General features: G+C 37.8%; 1 protein-coding gene across 1 annotated transcript; it reads left to right on the plus strand.

Annotated features, from left to right (window-relative positions):
- The first annotated feature begins 1,187 nt into the window (after positions 1–1,187).
- LOC137815583 (uncharacterized) lies at positions 1,188–19,238 on the plus strand. Its single transcript, XM_090295833.1, is given in 7 exon segments — positions 1,188–1,614; positions 1,860–1,921; positions 2,402–2,531; positions 16,572–17,174; positions 17,337–17,416; positions 17,853–18,272; positions 19,212–19,238. Coding segments are annotated over 7 exon segments (1,749 nt in total).
- The last annotated feature ends 398 nt before the right edge of the window (positions 19,239–19,636 follow it).

Here is a 19,636-nt window from a genome sequence, read left to right on the forward strand (position 1 = left end):
GATCCTCTGACCCTAAGTTAGTGTGCAATTTTTTATTGTTGGAGTAATAATGCTATTAGAATGCATAATAAGTATTTGTGTTAATCCGATGCGGTTGACTAATCGTGTTTAGTGCGATGATTATGTAGGGGATCCGAAGGGTGATGATATATAATTACATTGATTATTAACAAAAACATAATTTTTTGTTGCAGTGATCAATTGCTTTATTATTGACTAGTTATTTGGCTAAATTAAGGTTTTATAACAACTACATATTATGTGAACTTTCTAACTAACAAAAGGCTGATGAGGCATCATGCACGAGGGTTCAAATTGACCAATTTTAAAATATGTTATTTTGTACTTAAATTAAAGAACCTAATTTTTTAAAACCATCAAAAATTTTAATATCGCGTCAGAGACATAAACAAGTGTTAGGAAATAAGATAGTTGATTAATAAATATTAATCATTAAAAATACAGTAAAACTCAAAATTCTCAAGAATAAATATTAGATATATATTTAATATAAGTTTTACAAATACATTATTGTTAAACTTAAAAATCAACGTAAAAGTCGGTGTGCCTTCCTGAACACAAGTCATGTTTCGTATTTTCCCATTTTCATTTCATTGCGTGTTAAAGATAATTGATCGTAATGAATAATTTAGAAGATAAATTTTACTCTTTTCCAAAACATAGATATCATGAAATGCCTTGTAGATTTCGCATCCAGCCTTAAACACGACAGGCAGAGGACATTTACTGTCTTGTGGTTTTGTTCCGTTCGTCTCATTTTTTCTTCACAAAAGGGCCAATTTGTTTGTTTGTTGGCTTGTTTCTCTCGTTTGTTTGTTTCATTAATTTTCCTATTTTGTCATTCTCTTTGGTGGATTCCACTGTGTCATTACGGTGTTCGTTATCGACCGAAAGAGCAATGAAGGTTTAGGTCGAACAGCAAAGCTCAAACCATGCATTGCAAGCTACTGTAAAAGAAAGCCAACACCGTGACCATCGTTGCATCTTCCATTTTAATCTCTCCCCTGATAATTAATTTTCAACATTATATTGTCTTCTTCAAATATTCATCATTGTTACCACCGTAATTGCATTAATTTAATGAACCTTTCTCTGATACGTGGAATAGATTTATTCTCCTTTGTTATCATAATATTCCCTCTAATTAATTCATTGCATAACCTATCATGGGTTGTGGCATGTCAAGGCTAGATCCTGAAGATGCTGCCCTTGGTCGTGTCATGCCTCCACCGTTTGACAAGGGTGATGAGGGTGAATTGTTGCATGGGAATAGTAATAATAATAAAGATGTTGCCATGGTAATGAAGTCAATGGGTGATGAAGAAGCCAAGGATAAGGAGGGGTCAAATGGAGAAAAGTTGAAAGAGAAAAGTGGTGTGGGGAGGAATGATAGGGCGATTGGAGGAAAAGAAAAGCATAGCAGTGGTGCAATGAAAAATGCTGAAGATGAGCTTGAGTATAGGGATGATAACTTAACTGTTGGCCCGGGGTCACCAAGTTTTAGGGAATATTGTAATGATTATGAATGTGGGGATCGAAGTTCCATGGAATATTCCAATGATGGTGATTCTGTGGAAAACATCAAGAATGGCAGTGAGTTACTTCTTATTATTCATATTGTGTTATGATTCTTGTTTCGATTCTAAAACATTAGTATTCGTCACGTTCGTGTTTTCTATTAATATGATTATGATTATTCTACCGTGCATAATTTCATATTGTGTTACTATTCTTGTTTTGGTTCTAAATATTGTTTTGTCCGTCACAATTAGCATTAACTCTTGGCTTCTATTGATTTGTATAAATGAATTTTCAGTCTAAGGTTGCTACGTTTGTAGGCGAAGCTTCATTGATCAGGAACAATAAGCCAATGAATCAGGGAAGTGTCGATTCTAGCAAGGTAATACTTGGTTTTCATTTTTTGTATGCAAGGTTAGATGTAGAATGCATATTTTTATTTCTGTGAGCACGAAATTAACTATACCTCGAAGATTCACCAGAAAAAGATAAAAGGGTCGTCGTTCATTTAAAAACAAAAAGTATTTTATGAACTTTATATGTAGTATGATATCAATTATTACATTCTGTCTATTTTTTTCACTTAGAAACTACTTGTAAATGTGATCTTTGCTCATAAACAAAAACTTGTAAATGTGAAATTGATGACTAATGTTATCTATTTTATTTTGTGATAAGACCAATTTGAATTTGATGTCACAAAGAGGCAGACAAATCAACCTGTTGTATTTATGATTTCATATTCAGATGACACATTAGAAGGTCTAATTGTAATATAATAAACATTTACTCTTCATCAGATATAATAAACTCCGAATCTAGATTGTTCATTAAAGAAATTTGTTTCTATTTCTTTTTGCAGGAAAAAGTGAAGAAAGAGGGACGAGGACTGGGATTTAGGAATGTTATTAGTAAGGGAAAGACAAGAAGAGGGGGAAGAAATCTTCTGAACTTCGTCTGCTCTAGTGGTAGCAATGAATCCCATGCTGAAGGTTCTTCCAACAAAAGTGTTGCAAAAACTGAATATTGAGGGCATGACTAAACAAATACAAAATCCAATTTGAATTGGCCAATAATGATTCGGCATACATAGAAGAATTTTTTTTGTCATGCTTTACATATAGAAAATCTACAAGATTTTGTAATACACTTGGTGACCATTCCCTCTAAAGTTGCACTGACAATATTCTAATTACTTTTCCCCTCGCGATGTATGTTTTATCTTTTTTGTATTGATGCTTATCATTTTAGTGTTATCAAAATCGAATCACTCATCAACTAAGTTGAAATGGTGAGTTAATCGGTTACTGATTGAAACAATGAGTCGCTATAGCAGTTGAATTAGTTGAATTGCATAAATTGACTTATATTCAATATTTTAAATTTAGAAATATTTTCAACCAATGAGATAATCTCAGTATTGGGATTAATAAAAACAGGAGACTCCAATCATATCAAAGTCACAAAACTTTTCTAATAATATCATCCATGAATCATCTCATTAAAATATATGACCAAAATAAATGATGAAAGGAACCTGTTCTAGCATGGATGTCTTATCACAAGTTCTTCTTCGGTCTTTTCGGTGGTTGGTCTTCGATCTTAGATTTTTTTTATTCTTTTGATAAGGATATCACTAATAACACTGTCACAATCAAGTTACTCTAGGGATTTAGTAAAAAAGTTTTTAAGATATTATCTCGACCTTAAGTCCAAAAAGTGTATTGTTAGATCAATCACGGTATTCATGGTATTCCGTCACAATTTTGTTCTTAAAAGGCATCTTAGTGGGTTAAGGGAGGAATGCGTATTTAAACTATCATTGACCACAACTCCTTAGCGATCTGTGACTATATTGGTGGTACCCGAACAAGCCCCCTAGTCGAGGTCTAAGGGGGAATGGTTTCCCCCTAGTTGAAGGGCTTGGGACACATTTCCATTCTCACAGACAATGCCAATATTTCAACCTCAAGTCCAAGAGATAACATCTCTAAGGTCAATCACTACATCCGAGGTATTGTCCGCTTTGGAGGTCAGTGCCCTGTCACAGTTTTCTCCTTAAAAGGCGCCTCAGTAGGTTAAGGAAGGAAGATGTATTTAACCTGCCATTGACCTCAACCTCTAAGCGACGTGGCACTATGTTAGTGGTACCAGAACAAATATGATATTCGTTACGTTTGACCTTAAGAGGTTCACCTATTTATAGTTATGGAACTGAGTTTTTTAATGCACAAAAGTGTACAAATCCTAAAACTAGGCTCAATAGGGCCAAACTTGTAGAAAATGAAGCTTTGATGAAACCAAATCTGTGAAGAGAGCTTGATGCTTGTGCTGCTTTGTTTGGGGCTTAGTTATAGGGTGTTTAGAATTTTTTTTAAAGTTCACAGTTTTGTAATATTTTCTTTTCTATACTTGTAAAGTGTGTAAACCTGTAAGGTCACAGGGTGTTCTAACTAAGGTTGTGTGAAAGGCAAGGAGGGTGAGTGTTCTTGTGGTATCAAGATCACCTCTTTGTGGTGTTGTATTTTGTAATTTGTGATTGATTGCTAGTGGAATACCCAGTGGTTGTTCTGGGGACTGGATGTAGCTCAGGGTTGAGTGAACCAGTATAAATTGGTTGTGTAATCTTTCTCTCTCTCTTTCTCTCACTCACTTATTATAAACTGTTTGATTATAAATTGGTTGTTTCCGCTACTATAAACAACCGGTTAAAACGAAGTTTCAACCGATTGATTTTCTGCAAACATTTTTAATTGCTTTGATTGTTTGGCTTCCTTGATTGCTTCTTCTGTGATTGTTGATAAAACTTCATTCCTATCCAATCTTTGCAAAAATCTTTTGTCAAACAATTCACCCCCTCTTGTTTAGGCCATTAATTCTAACACTATTAATGGAGAAACTGACCCCGATTTGTATTTAGGATGGGAAGCTAAAATAGATCAGATTTTTAATGTATATGAGGTCAATGAAGACCAAAAAGTTAAGTTAGCTTCCCTAGAATTCGTAGATTATGCCATGCAGTGGTGGCATGAAGTTGTCATGGACATTAGTTTGAACAAGAGGTCAGTCGTGGTCTTTTGGTATGATTTAAAGGAATGCATGCACGCGTGGTTTGTTCCTCCTCACTATAGGAAGGAACTCTTGTTGAAGCTCCAACGGCTTCAACAAGGACCTAGGAGTGTAGATGAATACTTCAAAGATTTAGAAGTAACTTTGACCAAGATTAATGTGCATGAAACTGAAGAGTCAAAGATTGCTAGATTTGTGAGTGGATTAAGAAGAGAAATTCAAAATGTTGTAGAACTTTATGAATATACATCATTGGAAAAATTGGTTCACCTAGCCATCAAGGTTGAATCCAAAAATTTTAAGAAAACATCTTTCAAACATACTCATAATGATGACTTCTATGACTCATCTTGGAAGGGTAAAAATAAATTTTCAAAACAAGATAATCCTTCCAAAGAAACCACCCCACAAACCTTTAAAACTCCTTCTCCTTCTAGGACTAAATTGCCAACGAAAACCTCAAGTACCAAATGTTTTAAATGTTTAGGTTTTAGGCACATATCTACCAATTGTCCAAACAAATGGACAATGATGGTTAAGGGGGGGCTAGTTGTAAGTGACCACAATGATCAACCTTCTAGGTCTAACCCCTTCCCCTTCAAAAACCCCCAGCGAATGAATGTGAGATACCTTGTGAAGGTGACTTATTGGTGGTAAGGAGAATGTTGGGAACAATTCCAAAATCTCTGGATGAAACCCAAAGAGAAAATATTTTCCACACCCATTGACTTATCACCAATAACTTATGTTCCATTATAATAGATGGGGGTAGTTGTGCTAATGTGGCAAGTACAAAAGTAGTGGATAAGCTTGGATTATCCATTATCTCTCATACAAAGCCCTATAAACTACAATGGCCTAGTGAAGACGGTGAAATCATGGTTAATAAACAATTCCTCATAATTTTTTTTATAGGAAACTATAAAGATGAGGTTTTATGTGATGTTGTGCCAATGGAAGCAACACATATTCTATCGGGAAGGCCTTGGTAATATGATAGACAAGTTTTACATGATGGCCATACCAATAAAATGTCTTTCAACTTCCAAGGGCATAAGGTTATCTTAAAACCCCTATCTCCCAATGAAGTTGATGAGGACCCAATAAAAATGAAAAAAAAAAGAGAAAATGAAAAAGATAAAGAAAGTAAAGATAAACCGGGTCACAATATCTCACCTTACACTGCAAAAGCAATCATGTTGACCTGTGCCAGAATGCAAACTGCACCACCAAGATGTTCTTCTTCCTTGTCTTTTTCATTACCTAATAAATCTAAATACTTGACATCTTGAACAAAGAAGTTTTCGGTTGCAATTCAAACACCTTCTTAAGATTCTCACCTTCTAAGAGGATTTTTATCCCCAAACATTCTTTCCAAAAATGGCTTGTATCTAGAACTTACTCATATGAACTCCCAAAGTTTCATGAACATAAGTTTACTTCACATACCCCACCTCGCAATATTTTATATGTGAACAAGCTGACTATGTTATTTGTAGGAGTTCTAAATTCAAGGTTGAATTGTCTCCAACTTGGGGGGCATGATACAATCCAAGTAGCCAAAACAAAGACCAAGGACTCAAGAGACAATTCACACTGTGAGCAATCATCAAAGCAATCAAGTCAAGCCCCACCAAATATCATACGGACCTCACTAGAAGAAGAAGTTGGCATAGACTAGAACATCAACTGTTCTTTCTTCTGGTTTTCTTAAAAGACAAAAACATGTTTGTAAATAATTTGGGCTCACTTTTGCGATCCAAATACCAAAATAGGCTAAAGTAGGTTCACATAGCATAAAAGGGAGTGTACTTAGCGAAATGGGCTTGTACCAAGCCCACATTTTCAAGACAAGGCACCTACAATTAGATTTTTTAACCTACCTTCTAGTAGTTATGCCTACGTGTGCGGTTTTGACCATGGTCAACACCCTAGGAAGCCCCTCTCCCTTGCCATTTCTACCCTTCACCTATCTTGCCCACCAAGGCACCCCTACCTATAAATAGGATGTCTTACCTCATGTATTTTCACATTGAATTTTGAAATAGAAAGAAAACTATGCAGAAATTGTGAGTGAGACTTGTCTTCTCTCATCTTTGGTCTTATCTTGTGAGAGTGAGAGCTCTTCAAGTGGCGACCCTCATCATTTATCTTGGAGACCCCCCACACTCCAAATGGCTTATTCCTCCATTCCATTATCACTAAGTTTTCCTATCCTTCACCTCTTCTTTCATTTTCCATTACCCCATTTATTTTGTGTTCATGTTCTTGCTTTCCTTTCATATAACAGTGCATTGCATATGAAAATTGTTTTAATATACAATTTATATTAGTTAAAATATCAAACATTATATTATATATTAAAAGATTATTTGAATTATAATAAGTAATTGTTGTATTGCATTCAGACAGGAATTTTGTTGTTTGTTTACAAAAACAAGCAGCAAAGTAACCACACCAATGACATGAACAAAAATTAATAGACGCTTTTGTTAATTAAATTTATTGTATCATATTATTTTATCTTGTTTGTTCTATAACTATTAACTTGAGTAGTATATTGGATTTAAACTACTGAGACAAAATATTACCATGCTTTTATTAATTGTCCATGCTTATACTCATATTTTTTATTTTAGTTTTTAGTTTTTGCGATAATGTAATTAACATGTGCTATTTTAGATGGGTTGACATTAAATACAATATTGATCAACACTCATATTATAGCACCTAAAGAAAAGTAACTATGTAGTCCATTTTGTATTGTTTTTTAGTATGTTCTGTTGTTTTACAAAGTATTTCTTCTATTACAAATCTTAAAATTTAACAGTACAACTTATTTGGTAAGTGTTGCTATGGATATTATTTTATGATTTACAACAGATTATTGAAAAATTGTTGCATGAATTGAGTGTTAAGCATACAATGTTTTCCAAAATCATGCATACAATTATACATTTTAAGTTCTGGCTTGTTGTCTGTAGGACAATGTGTTTACCACTTTCTATATGGTTAACATGCATAACACAGCTACACTAATACATGACTTTAAAATTTTCATTCTTCATTACTACTTCATAAGCATATTGTGTCTGACAGATACAATATTGTTAATTTTTACAGTTATCAAATGAATTAACATAGTCTCATTAAAATAAAACTTCATTTAGAGAACTCATTTCCTTATGAAGAGTATTCAAATAAAGGGAATATTTAGTTAATGCATTTTATTATTTGCGTATTTAAGAAATCTTATTTAATTGTTTTTCTAACATTACAGGTGTTCATGAAAATCTAAAATTCAAACGAGACAAACTAGCATCATCCTAAACTGATAAATAATTTGGGTCATAATTTTTTTTATTTTTGGTTTATTTGATGTATTCTTAGATTATTTACTAATAATTGATGTAATTTTGATTTATAATTATAATTGACTCTACCATTATTCTTAATTGATTTAATTTTAATATATGTTAGAAAACAAATTTAATTTAATATATGTAATTTATTCATTATTTATTATTATAATGTTATCATTTAAATATGAAATATTTAAAATATTTCTGTGCGTTGCACGAGTTAAGATACTGTAAGAATTGATGGCTTAAACAGGGGGGGCTGAATTGTTTGTCAAAGATTGTTTAAGAATGAACCTTTATCAAACAATCACAGATAAGCAACCAACCAATGATACAGAAACTTGTTCCTGCCGCTTTGACTTGGACACCTTCGTACGTCACTACGGGCTACCCTTCACGAATACCTTTGCTTCTATTCCAACGTTGTCCTCCTTCCGCCGCTAACACCTGAAAAAGAGAGACAAATGGCGCCCTCGTGGCCGTTTGCACTCCAACGGTCAAGTCAGCTACTAGACAGGAAACACCAAACACCTCTCGTCACAGAACACTGTAAGGTCAATGTTCAGAGAAATGTGTAACTCTCGATGCTCTCAAACTTAGAATCTGTAAAACGTACCTCATTCTGTTCATCGTAAAGCCTTATATACCTTCCTGGTGTTCCTGTCCACGTGTCAGCCTGAGACTTGCGTATCCTGTGGCCGCCCCTTAGCGACACTCTTCCTAGTCTTAGGGACTTCTCAGTGTGTAAGATTGCCCTGCTAGAGTGCGACTTGCGCGGGGTGACTGCATGGGTGCCAATTCATACGCCCATTCTTTGAGTCACTCGCCTTGGGAGTTCCCTGCCTTCCTTGCATGCCATGCATGCGGATCACCTCCTAGGACGTGACCCTTCACGGATCGTCTCAGTCCCAGTGGCTTTCCAGCGGTGGTGCGTACTGCCGTGTCCCTACACCTCATGCACATACCCCTCGTCAGCTAGGTCTTCCCCTTCTGGTACTGGGGGTGTGGCCTGAAAGCCACCTATCTTTATCTTCTATTGTTGTTTGAGATGCCGAGGCCCGAGGCCTCCATGCCACTACCGGGCCGCCTCCTATTGTGTCGCCTTCTCCACGATTATCACTACCAATGGGATCAGGAGAGGGGACACCCGTCTGGCTTAAGCGCATTCATGGTACTGAACCTGGGCGACACCCGAGGCCGGTCAACGCCCGATACCATAGACCTCAAAGAAACTCTTTCCTGTCTTGCAGTACTTCTAGTGGATTCCTCGCTCAGGGTCCCACCGTGTTAACCTTGGTCAACACCCGAGGACCGTACGGTACATAAGGTCTCGAGCTGACAACTTGTTCAGCAAAGAGACTATGGCCTCGCCCTACCGTCCTACGTGGCATTCTGTGACAGGACGTGCACAGTACTATGAAGTGATGCTTATCTACCCACATTGTAATCAACAGACACGTGGCCCTATTGTGCGGCTGAGACTTAACGTCGCTTGTGCTTCTCAGGTTTACGTTAAGTCTTTCAAAATTGCGCGTTTCAGGCACTGTTCCATCACTTGCACCTTTCCTTACATCCTACAACTTCTTCTTTCTCTGATTCTCCTTTGCAAAACGAAGACTTTCGCCAATCAACCATAAAAGGTATGATTTTTATGCATTGATAGCTCTTTACTCTTGACTCCATGCATTGATATACTGCCTGGGACTGTTTAGATTCTCGCATTTACATTTTTCTCCGCATTTCCTCGCTCCCCTGTTTTCTGGGTTTTCTCGCGTGGGTAGAGTTTCCTGGGTTTCTCCTTAGTTTCACGCCATAGACTTATTTGTTGAACCTTTGCCTTTTCTCATCCCAGTTTCTTCGACCATGGCGAGAACAAAAGTCACCGCCAACCCTCCTCCTCCTAGCATTAACTACAGAGCCCTTGTATAGTTGGCAAACCGGTATGTGTCGATAACCGCTCCAACGATGGGGAGCCTTTCTTCTTCTTCTTCTTCTATCAAACGGTGTTCAAACGCATCGGGCAACGACTCCCTTTCAACAGCTTCGAAAGGGAGCTGCTTACAGAGCTCAACGTGGCCCCCGCCCAGCTGCATCCCAACAGCTAGGCCTTTATTCGGGCCTTCTCCATTCTCTGCGGCTCTTTCGGCCATGTCCCCTTAGTGGACGTTTTTCTACACTTTTTTGAAGCCAAAAGCCCCGGGAACAACTTGTGGGTAAGCCTGAGTGGGGTGACGGGGAGAGTCATCTTCACCTTATTCCAGCAATCCTACAAGGGATTTAAAGGTAAATTCTTCAGGGTGTGTTGTTCTGACCAAGATCGCACAACCCTATACGGCTTCCCACTATACTATCTGGAGAAACTCAAATTCAAGAAAGCCAAGACTTTAGATGAGCTTTCCTCAGCTGATCGCGAGGTCTGCCAGGTCTTGGCCATCCTAGGTATGGTCTTCAAGACCGTGGAACTTATCAAGCGTGGGAGTGACCCCACCACCCTCTCTAACTATTTGGGTATAGGAACCTTTCACTAACCTTCTTCATACGTTACTCTGCTTATACTTCTTCTGATGGATTTCCTATGAGCTCTTCTTGTATGTTTGTTGAAGATGGTGCGGAAGCTTAATGGAGGAGATGAACAAGGTCCTCCTAAGAGGTGTGGTGACCTTGAAGGTGCATGAAGAGTGTGGAAATGGGGAGGTTTGGCCATCCCCTTTGAAGGTGGTGAAATGAAGATTAAAAGCCTATTCCTAAGAGAGTTTAGGCAAGGAGTGAGAATGGCACGATTTTGGCAGCATTTCACTATTGAATTAATCTTCCAAATACATGAGCCAAGCCCTCTTATATATAGTGTTTAGAGGGCTGGAAATTCAAAAGAAAGTGGAGGGAAATTCAAATGAGAAGCATTTGAATTTGGAGCCAATTCCTAGTCACAAGGGAAGTGTGACTTGGTTTCTATTTTTGGCACCTCCTAAATCTATACGTACACCTTCTTTTGTGTCACATGGAAGGTGTGACTTAGCTTTATACATTTGCACCTCTTATATTTATATCTACATCTCCCTTTATGTTCTACTAAAAATACTCAAAAGTAATTACAAAAGAAAGACATCCAATGATGCTTAGTTTGCCTATATATTCTATTTGTTGGGCTTGAGTTGAAGCTTGAACTTGTATTTGGGCTTGGGCTTGGGCTTTTTCTATCATGGGCTTGGGCCTCTTCCATCATCCCCTCCCTCTTGAAAAGGATTTGTCCTCAAATCCAATGCTTCTTCTTCATCATCATTTTGTGGATGTATGTGGCTGGATGGTTTCCATCATCCCCTCCTTCTTGAGAGGATCTGTCCTCAGATCTACAGGTTTGATCTCGAACAACAACCTTATTCCTATTTTGAAAACTAGGATCGTCCTCCAGGATCAAATGTCCACCTCTGTGAGTCATCAAACAAATCAAATGTGTTAGTTTGAGCAGTTGTGTAAACATTAATTTTAGGAAGTTGCCATTCCTTTTGTTTTTCGATTGTTTTTGGCAACTTCTCATAATATTTCTCTATTTGTTGTTGTATTTGTTCTTGAATCCTCTCATGCATTTTCTTAACAAAATCATCTTTTGTAACTCCTTCCTTATGCACAAAGGTATGTGGATTAGGAAGGGGTAATAAATCTAAAGGAGAAAGAGGATTAAGTCCATATACAACTTCAAATGGGAAAATATTTGTAGTTTTGTGAACTACGCTATGGTATGTGTGCTCATCTCTAGAGTTGTGTTTGTCCTTTATGATTATTCTAGGCATAATAGAAAGAGCTAGATTTTCAAATGTATTTTGACCATGCTTTTGAGGATGATAAGAATTTAAAGTGTACAACTTAGTTGCAAGTTTTCCCAAGAGAATCCTCAAATCATGGTTTGCGAAATTTGGAGCTCTATTAAACACTATGCTTGAAGATAAACCATGAGGATGTATCACTTCTCTAGAGAAGAGTTTATCCATATCCATGAAAATGGAATCAAAACCTTTTGTTGTCCTAGGAAGCTCTAATATGAAATTTGTGTCTTCCCAAGGATTATTTGCAAAAGGTGAAGGAGTATAGAGTTCTTGAGACATTGCCTTAGGTGTAGTTTGAAAACAAGAATTGTACCTAAGGTAATGTCTTTGAACCTCTTTTCTGATGGGGGACAAAAGTTTTCCTTTTAAAAGCGCTAAAGTTTTATCAACTCTAATTTGATCCATGAGTTCTGATGGAGGAGAGCCAAGCTCACCTCACCATGGAAGCCAAGACCCAAGACTAGACCGTCTAGAACCATGTGAGGAGCGTCTAGACTCAAGAGGAGAGCGTCTAGCACATGATAAGGAGCGACTACAAGAGGAGCCTCTAGGAGGAAGCCTAGACCGTCTAGGACCCATCACTAGGTCTATGACCAAGCACCTTCACGCACAAATGGGTCTAGCTACGGATTGGAGGGAGAAGAACCTATACATGTTACATGGAGGCCCATTAGGGGTGGCTTAGTAATTAGTCTAGTGTTAGAAAGCACAAACTTGTCTTATATGTGATTTACCCTAGATTTTGTGCACATTCTAGAACTTTGTCTCACATGACCGACCATGTGGTCCATGTGCCATGTGCCTTCACATTTCCATTTCATTTTGCTCACATTTCATGTGGAATTAGCTTAGGATTTACGGCCTCCTTAGCCTATAAAAGGAGATGCCTACCTCTTGTATTTTGAAGATTAATGAGAGTAATGTTATGCTGCCAACATTGTGCCATACATTGCTTTTCCCTAGTTTCTAGGATCTAATCTTCATCTTCATCACCTACCATAGGGCTGGCCGAACCTCCCTCTTTCCATACACATCATGCACCTTCAAGATCACCATAGCTCCTAGGAGGATCTTGCACATTTCAATCCATAGCTTCCGCACCCTTTGATCATGATTCCGAGAAGAGCTCCATGAATTTGCCATCATTTGGTATCCAGAGCATAGGATCTTCAAAGATGAGTAGTTCTCGGTCTTTTTCATTTTCAGTTCTTCTTTATTTCATGTTGTTCATCTTGTTTTCATACTTGTCTTGCTGTTTTTAATTTTTACTTTGATTTGGTGTGCTATTTTGAAAATCCAATCGGTGCACTTTGCTTAATTGATCTTGAGCAATCCTTGTGCAATTTTTGGTAGGATTCCATACACCTTTGAGTTGCTGTTTTTATTTTAGGTATTTGAGTCTTTATTGCAATTCTTATTTGGTTCATTTTATGCTCTTTGAGTCTTTTAATTTCTGAATCTATATATGTTTTGTCTAGTCATGTTTTTTCCAAAATGTCATCAAATCATAACTAGTACTTTGTTTGGCTTAATTGTTTCTTGATTTTGGTCTAAATACTTGTTTTGAATCTGCTGTGTTTTGATCTTTTGGTGCCTTTTATTTTTTATTTTGAGTTCATATTTGTGTTTAGATCTACACAAATTCCTTTTCATCAATTCCATTGTGTTTATCTTTTGGTCTCTTGCTGTTTTTTTCCAGTTTTTACAGAATCCCCTGTTTTACATAACTCTGTGCTGGCTGTTTTGTTTAAAAAAATTATTTCCCTACATAGGAAATTTTTGATTCTCTGGATTATGCAAGATTGAGGTGTTACAGAAAAGACAAAAAAAGAATCAGCTCAAAAGAGTCAATAGAAAAAGAATGATAAATATTTTAAAAATAGTGTGCAAATATGGGCACTACAGTTGGCGTAACTGAACACTGAATTTGAAAAATTTATTAAAAAAAATGGTTCATGCGTTTGGAGTGAAACCAACGCCAGAATTTAGTTAAGATATTGAATATTTTGCATATAAATTTTCAGAATCAAATCTTAAAGGGGCAGCTCAGAATAAATCGGGGAAAATCACGTTCTCTGGCACACAACAATTTTCCAGTGGTGCTGTTTTTTGATTTTGAAATCTGTTCTAGTGCTATTCTTAGGATTCATTTTGTGTGCCTACCTTTATTTGAGTACCTTTATTTGCTTGTCTAATATTTTTGGAACTCTTTCTAGTTGTCACAATCTAACTCCATTTGTGTGGTACTGTTTTTTCCAATTAAATTGTTTCTTGCTTTCATTCTTTGGCCTCTAAATTTGGAGCTGGAATTCTTTCTCAATTGGTGCTTATTTGAGTGGAAATTTGACTTGAGTAAGGTCTAGTCTTCTTGATAGGTGCTGGAATTGGAGAATTAAGTCCTTAATTCTAAGGGGAACAAAAGCAAAGGCATAAACAAATACTTCTCAAAACACCACAAACACTTGGAGGGCCCAACAAGAAAAGACAACCAAGGAAGTGCCAATAGCAAAAAAAGATCAACAAAGGGAGTTTTCTTAATTTTCTTTGCAACTTAACTTGTGTTAATTACTTCTTTAATTACGTGATTAGACGGTGAGTGTGTCTTCAAGGGCTCCAAGTGTCCAAGAAGCCTCACCTAGGGCCGACTAGTGTAGAGTTTTCTAATTAGCAATTGTTAATTGTTTTTATTTGCATTTCCTTGCTTAATTATCTACGCTTTTCACTTGTGTTGCCTTGTTTAAGCTTTGTTAATTCGTCTTGCTTGGTTAATTAGTTAGCTTGCATTGTTTTCTTGCATTAAAATCTGATTTCTCAACTTAATTGTGTTCTAAGTGGTTTACTAAGAGAAAGCTTTGTGTAAAGACATTGAGGGATAGTTTTTGGCTAAGGCAAAGGCTTGGTATTTAAGTAGTCCTTTGTGACTCACCTCCCTTATCTGGAAAACTACCTTCTTTGACTTTCCTAAATTTTCTCAAGATAAAATACTTGTATACACAAAACTTTAGCCATGTCTTCTTCTCCTCACTCTCCAAAGTCTATTGAAAGTGAAGTAAAATCTATAAAAACTCTTTTGAAAGAAGTTTCACAAGCTGTGCAAATGATTTCTTTTAGACAATTGGAGAATGAGACTAAAATTAATGAGTTGGCTAAAGCCCAAGAAGAGAAATCACAAAAATCACAAAAATTAAAAAAAAACTCATACTCATGCATCTAAAAGTAATGAGTCTCTAGGGGAGGGGAGCCTTAGAATCAATGACTATTACCAACCACCCCCTAGAAGGAATAGGCAAAGGGAACAAGAGGGGCCAAGGGAGATTAGAGTAGACCTACCTCACTTCCATGGTAAAGAGAATGTAGAAATCTACCTAGATTGGGAGATGAAAGTAGAACAACTCTTTCTTGCCATAGGGTGAGTGAAGAACGCAAGGTACCCATAGCCGCCCTTAGCTTCCAAGGGAACACCATGTATTGGTGGACCTCTCTTGAAAGAGAAAGACGTCTTCATAGGGAACCTCCCATTACATATTGGAATGACCTTAGGGGAGCCCTAAAACATCGCCACATACCTTCCTACTACCATACGGAGTTGATGGACAAGCTCCAAAGACTCCAACAAAAGAACATGAGTGTGGAAGAGTATAGGCAGAAAATGGAGCTCTACATGATGAGAGCATCCATTAGGGAAGAGGAAGACACCACCATAGCTAGGTTCCTTAGTGGCCTATCACTTGAGATAAGAGATAGGGTAGAACTCCTACCTTACCAAGACTTGAATGACTTGGTTCAACTTTGCATTAAAGTTGAACAACAAATCTTGCGCAAAACTTCAAGTCAAAGGGTGAGTTCCTACTCTAGCTTTTATCCCAAGAAAGAGTTTAGAAGGGAGGGTAGCACATCAAAAGAAAAACAAAAAGAACCTACCAAACCCTTAACCAAAGAAACCTCCACCCCACCCATCCGAGCTAGAGATGTTAAGTTTTTCAAGTGCTATGGTAGAGGGCATGTGCAAGCACAATGCCCAAACCAAAGGACTTTGTTTCTCAAGGGTGTAGATGAATACACTAGCGGCGATGATGAGCCTAGTGAGAGAGAGGAGGGGGGAGAGGATGACAGGATAGCTCCACTAGAGGGAGAATTGCTTATGATTAGGAGAACCCTCAACAATCACCCTAACACATCCATCGAAACACAAAGAGAGAACATATTCCATACAAGATGCAATGTTTTAGAAAACATATGTTCCCTCATTGTGGATAGTGGGTCTAGTTGTAATTGTTGTAGTGCTAGAATGGTGGAAAAGCTTAATCTACAAGTAGTTCCTCACCCAAAACCTTACAAACTACAATGGCTTAATGAAAATGGGGAACTAAGTGTAGACAAGCAAGTGGAAATCAAGTTTTCCATAGGGAACTACAAAGATAAAGTTTTATGTGATGTAGTGCCTATGGAAGCTTGCCACATCTTATTAGGGAGACCATGGCAATTTGACAAGAAAACCTTGCATGATGGTCTCACTAACGAGATTTCCTTCACCCACAAGCTTAAGAAATTTGTACTTAGTCCTTTACCACATTCTCAAGTGGTGAAAGACCAAATACAAATGAAACATAAGAGGGATGAGGAAAAAAAAAAGCGCTAGAAAAAGAGAAAATCCTTAGGGATAGGAAGGCGTGGGAGAAGAGTGTTCCTTCCCTCAAGGTTGCTCAACAAGAAAAACCTTTTGAAAACGTTTTGGAAAATTTGCTTCTTGTTGAACAACCAAGCCTTGTCTTTTGTAAAGGAACACTTACATGCACTGCCACAAGTAGTGAACTCTTGAATCTACCTCCTCCAATAGAAAAACTTTTAAGTGAATTTGAAGATATATTCTCTAATGAGGGACCCATTGGACTTCCTCCCATTAGAGGTATAGAACATCAAATTGACTTCATTATGGGGGCAAGCCTACCAAATAGGCCCGCTTATAGAACAAACCCCGAGGAAACCAAGGAGATAGAATCACAAGTTCAAGACTTGTTGGAGAAGGGTTGGGTTCAAAAGAGCTTAAGCCCTTGTGTTGTACCTGTCTTGTTGGTGCCTAAAAAGGATGGAAAATGGCGCATGTGTTGTGATTGTCGAGCAATCAACAACATCACCATCAAGTATAGGCATCCAATCCCAAGGCTTGATGATATGCTTGATGAACTACATGGCTCAACCATATTCTCTAAAATTGACCTTAAAAGTGGATATCACCAAATTAGAATCAAAGAGGGTGATGAATGGAAAACTGCTTTTAAGACCAAATTTGGATTATATGAGTGGTTGGTGATGCCCTTTGGGCTCACTAATGCCCCTAGTACATTCATGAGGCTCATGAATCATACCTTGAGAGATTGAATAGGTAAATATGTAGTAGTTTATTTTGATGATATCCTAGTGTATAGTAAAACCCTAGAAGACCATCTAAGTCACCTTAGGGAAGTTCTTCTAGTGCTTAGGAAAAATAGCCTTTTTGCCAATAGGGATAAGTGTACCTTTTATGTAGATAGTGTAGTTTTCTTAGGTTTCATAGTCAACAAAAGGGGGGTGCAAGTAGACCCCGAGAAAATCAAAGCCATCTGAGAGTGGCCCACTCCACAAAATGTAAGTGATGTAAGGAGTTTTCATGGGTTAGCTAGCTTCTATAGAAGGTTTGTGCCCAATTTTTCAAGCCTAGCTTCTCCTTTGAATGAACTTGTTAAAAAAGATGTTGCATTTTGTTGGAATGAAAAGCATGAGCAAGCCTTCCAAAGGCTTAAAAGCTCAACTCACCAATGCACCAATTCTATCTCTTCCAAATTTTTCCAAAACTTTTGAGATAGAATGTGATGCGTCGGGGGTAGGCATAGGTGCGATATTGTTGCAAGGTGGACACCCCATTGCATATTTTAGTGAAAAACTCCATGGTGCCACCCTCAACTATCCCACCTATGACAAAGGGCTCTATGCTCTTGTGCGAGCCCTAAAGACTTGGGAACACTACCTTGTGTCCAAAGAATTTGTCATCCATAGTGATCACGAGTCTTTAAAATATTAAAAGGGCCAACACAAGCTCAACAAGAGACATGCTAAATGGATGGAATTTCTTGAACAATTTCCTTATGTAATCAAATACAAGAAAGGAAGCACCAATATAGTGGCTGATGCTCTTTCAAGGCGGCATACACTCTTTTCAAAATTAGGTGCCCAAATTCTTGGATTTGATCACATAAGAGAGCTTTACCAAGAAGATCAAGAACTTTCACCCATCTATGCCCAATGTCAACATAGAGCGCAAGGAGGTTATGATGTGTCCGAGGGATATCTTTTTAAAGAGGGAAAACTTGGCATTCCCCAAGGCACACATAGGAAACTCCTTGTCAAGGAATCACATGAGGGGGGACTCATAGGCCATTTTGGAGTTGATAAGACTCTAGACCTTTTAAAAGCAAAATTTTGTTGGCCACACATGAGGAAAGATGTCCAAAGACATTGTTCTAGATGCATATCATGTTTAAAAGCAAAGTCTAGAACAATGCCTCATGGACTTACACCCCTTTGCCGATTGCAAATGCTCCTTGGGAAGACATTAACATGGATTTTATTTTAGGACTCCCTAGGACTGCAAGAGGCCATGACTCTATCTTTGTGGTAGTGGACCGTTTTAGCAAAATGTCCCATTTTATTCCTTGCCACAAGGTAGATGATGCTCAAAATATTTCTAGACTCTTCTTTAGAGAAGTGGTGAGACTTCATGGTCTCCCTAGAAGTATAGTATCCGATAGAGATCCCAAGTTTATAAGCCACTTTTGGAAAACTCTTTGGGGCAAACTTGGAACAAGACTACAATTTTCAACTTCTTGTCATCCTCAAACGGATGGCCAAACCGAAGTAGTCAATAGGTCTCTTGGGACTATGCTTAGGGCTATCATGAAGGGCAACCATAAATCTTGGGATGAGTATCTTCCCCACATTGAGTTTGCTTACAATCGAGTAGTCCACAAGACTACTAATGCTTCTCCTTTTGAAGTAGTATATGGTTTTAATCCTCTCACACCTATGGATTTGTTGCCTCTTCCTAATCCACAAGAATTTGTGCATAAGGAAGGAGTAATCAAAGCCGACTTTGTGAAGAAAATGCATGAGAAGATTAAACTCCAAATACAACAACAAAATGAGAAGTACACAAAATACAACAATAAAGGGAAGAAAGAAATATTTTTTGAGGAAGGAGACTTAGTTTGGCTTCACCTCCGCAAAGATAGATTTCCAACTCAAAGGAAGTCCAAACTAAGTCCCCGAGGTGATGGACCCTTTCAAGTCCTCAAGCGAGTCAATAACAATGCATACAAATTGGACCTACCTCTTGAATATGGAGTACATGACACTTTTAATGTAATTGACCTTTATCCATTTGTAGGTACCAATGACGACGAGGACGAGCTGAATTTGAGGACAAATCCTTTCCAAGGGGAACGGGATGATGGAGAAGGGCCAAGCTCACCTCACCATGGAAGCCAAGACCCAAGACTAGACCGTCTAGAACCATGTGAGGAGCGTCTAGACTCAAGAGGAGAGCGTCTAGCACATGATAAGGAGCGGCTACAAGAGGAGCCTCTAGGAGGAAGCCTAGACCGTCTAGGACCTATCACTAGGTCCATGACCAAGCACCTTCAGCACAAATGGGTCTAGCTACGGATTGGAGGGAAAAGAACCTATACATGTTACATGGAGGCCCATTAGGGGTGGCTTAGTAATTAGTCTAGTGTTAGAAAGCACAAACTTGTCTTATATGTGATTTACCCTAGATTTTGTGCACATTCTAGAACTTTGTCTCACATGACC

Source organism: Phaseolus vulgaris, chromosome 1 (genome assembly GCF_051622355.1).
Source record: "Phaseolus vulgaris cultivar YP4 chromosome 1, ASM5162235v1, whole genome shotgun sequence".
Lineage (NCBI taxonomy): Eukaryota > Viridiplantae > Streptophyta > Magnoliopsida > Fabales > Fabaceae > Phaseolus > Phaseolus vulgaris.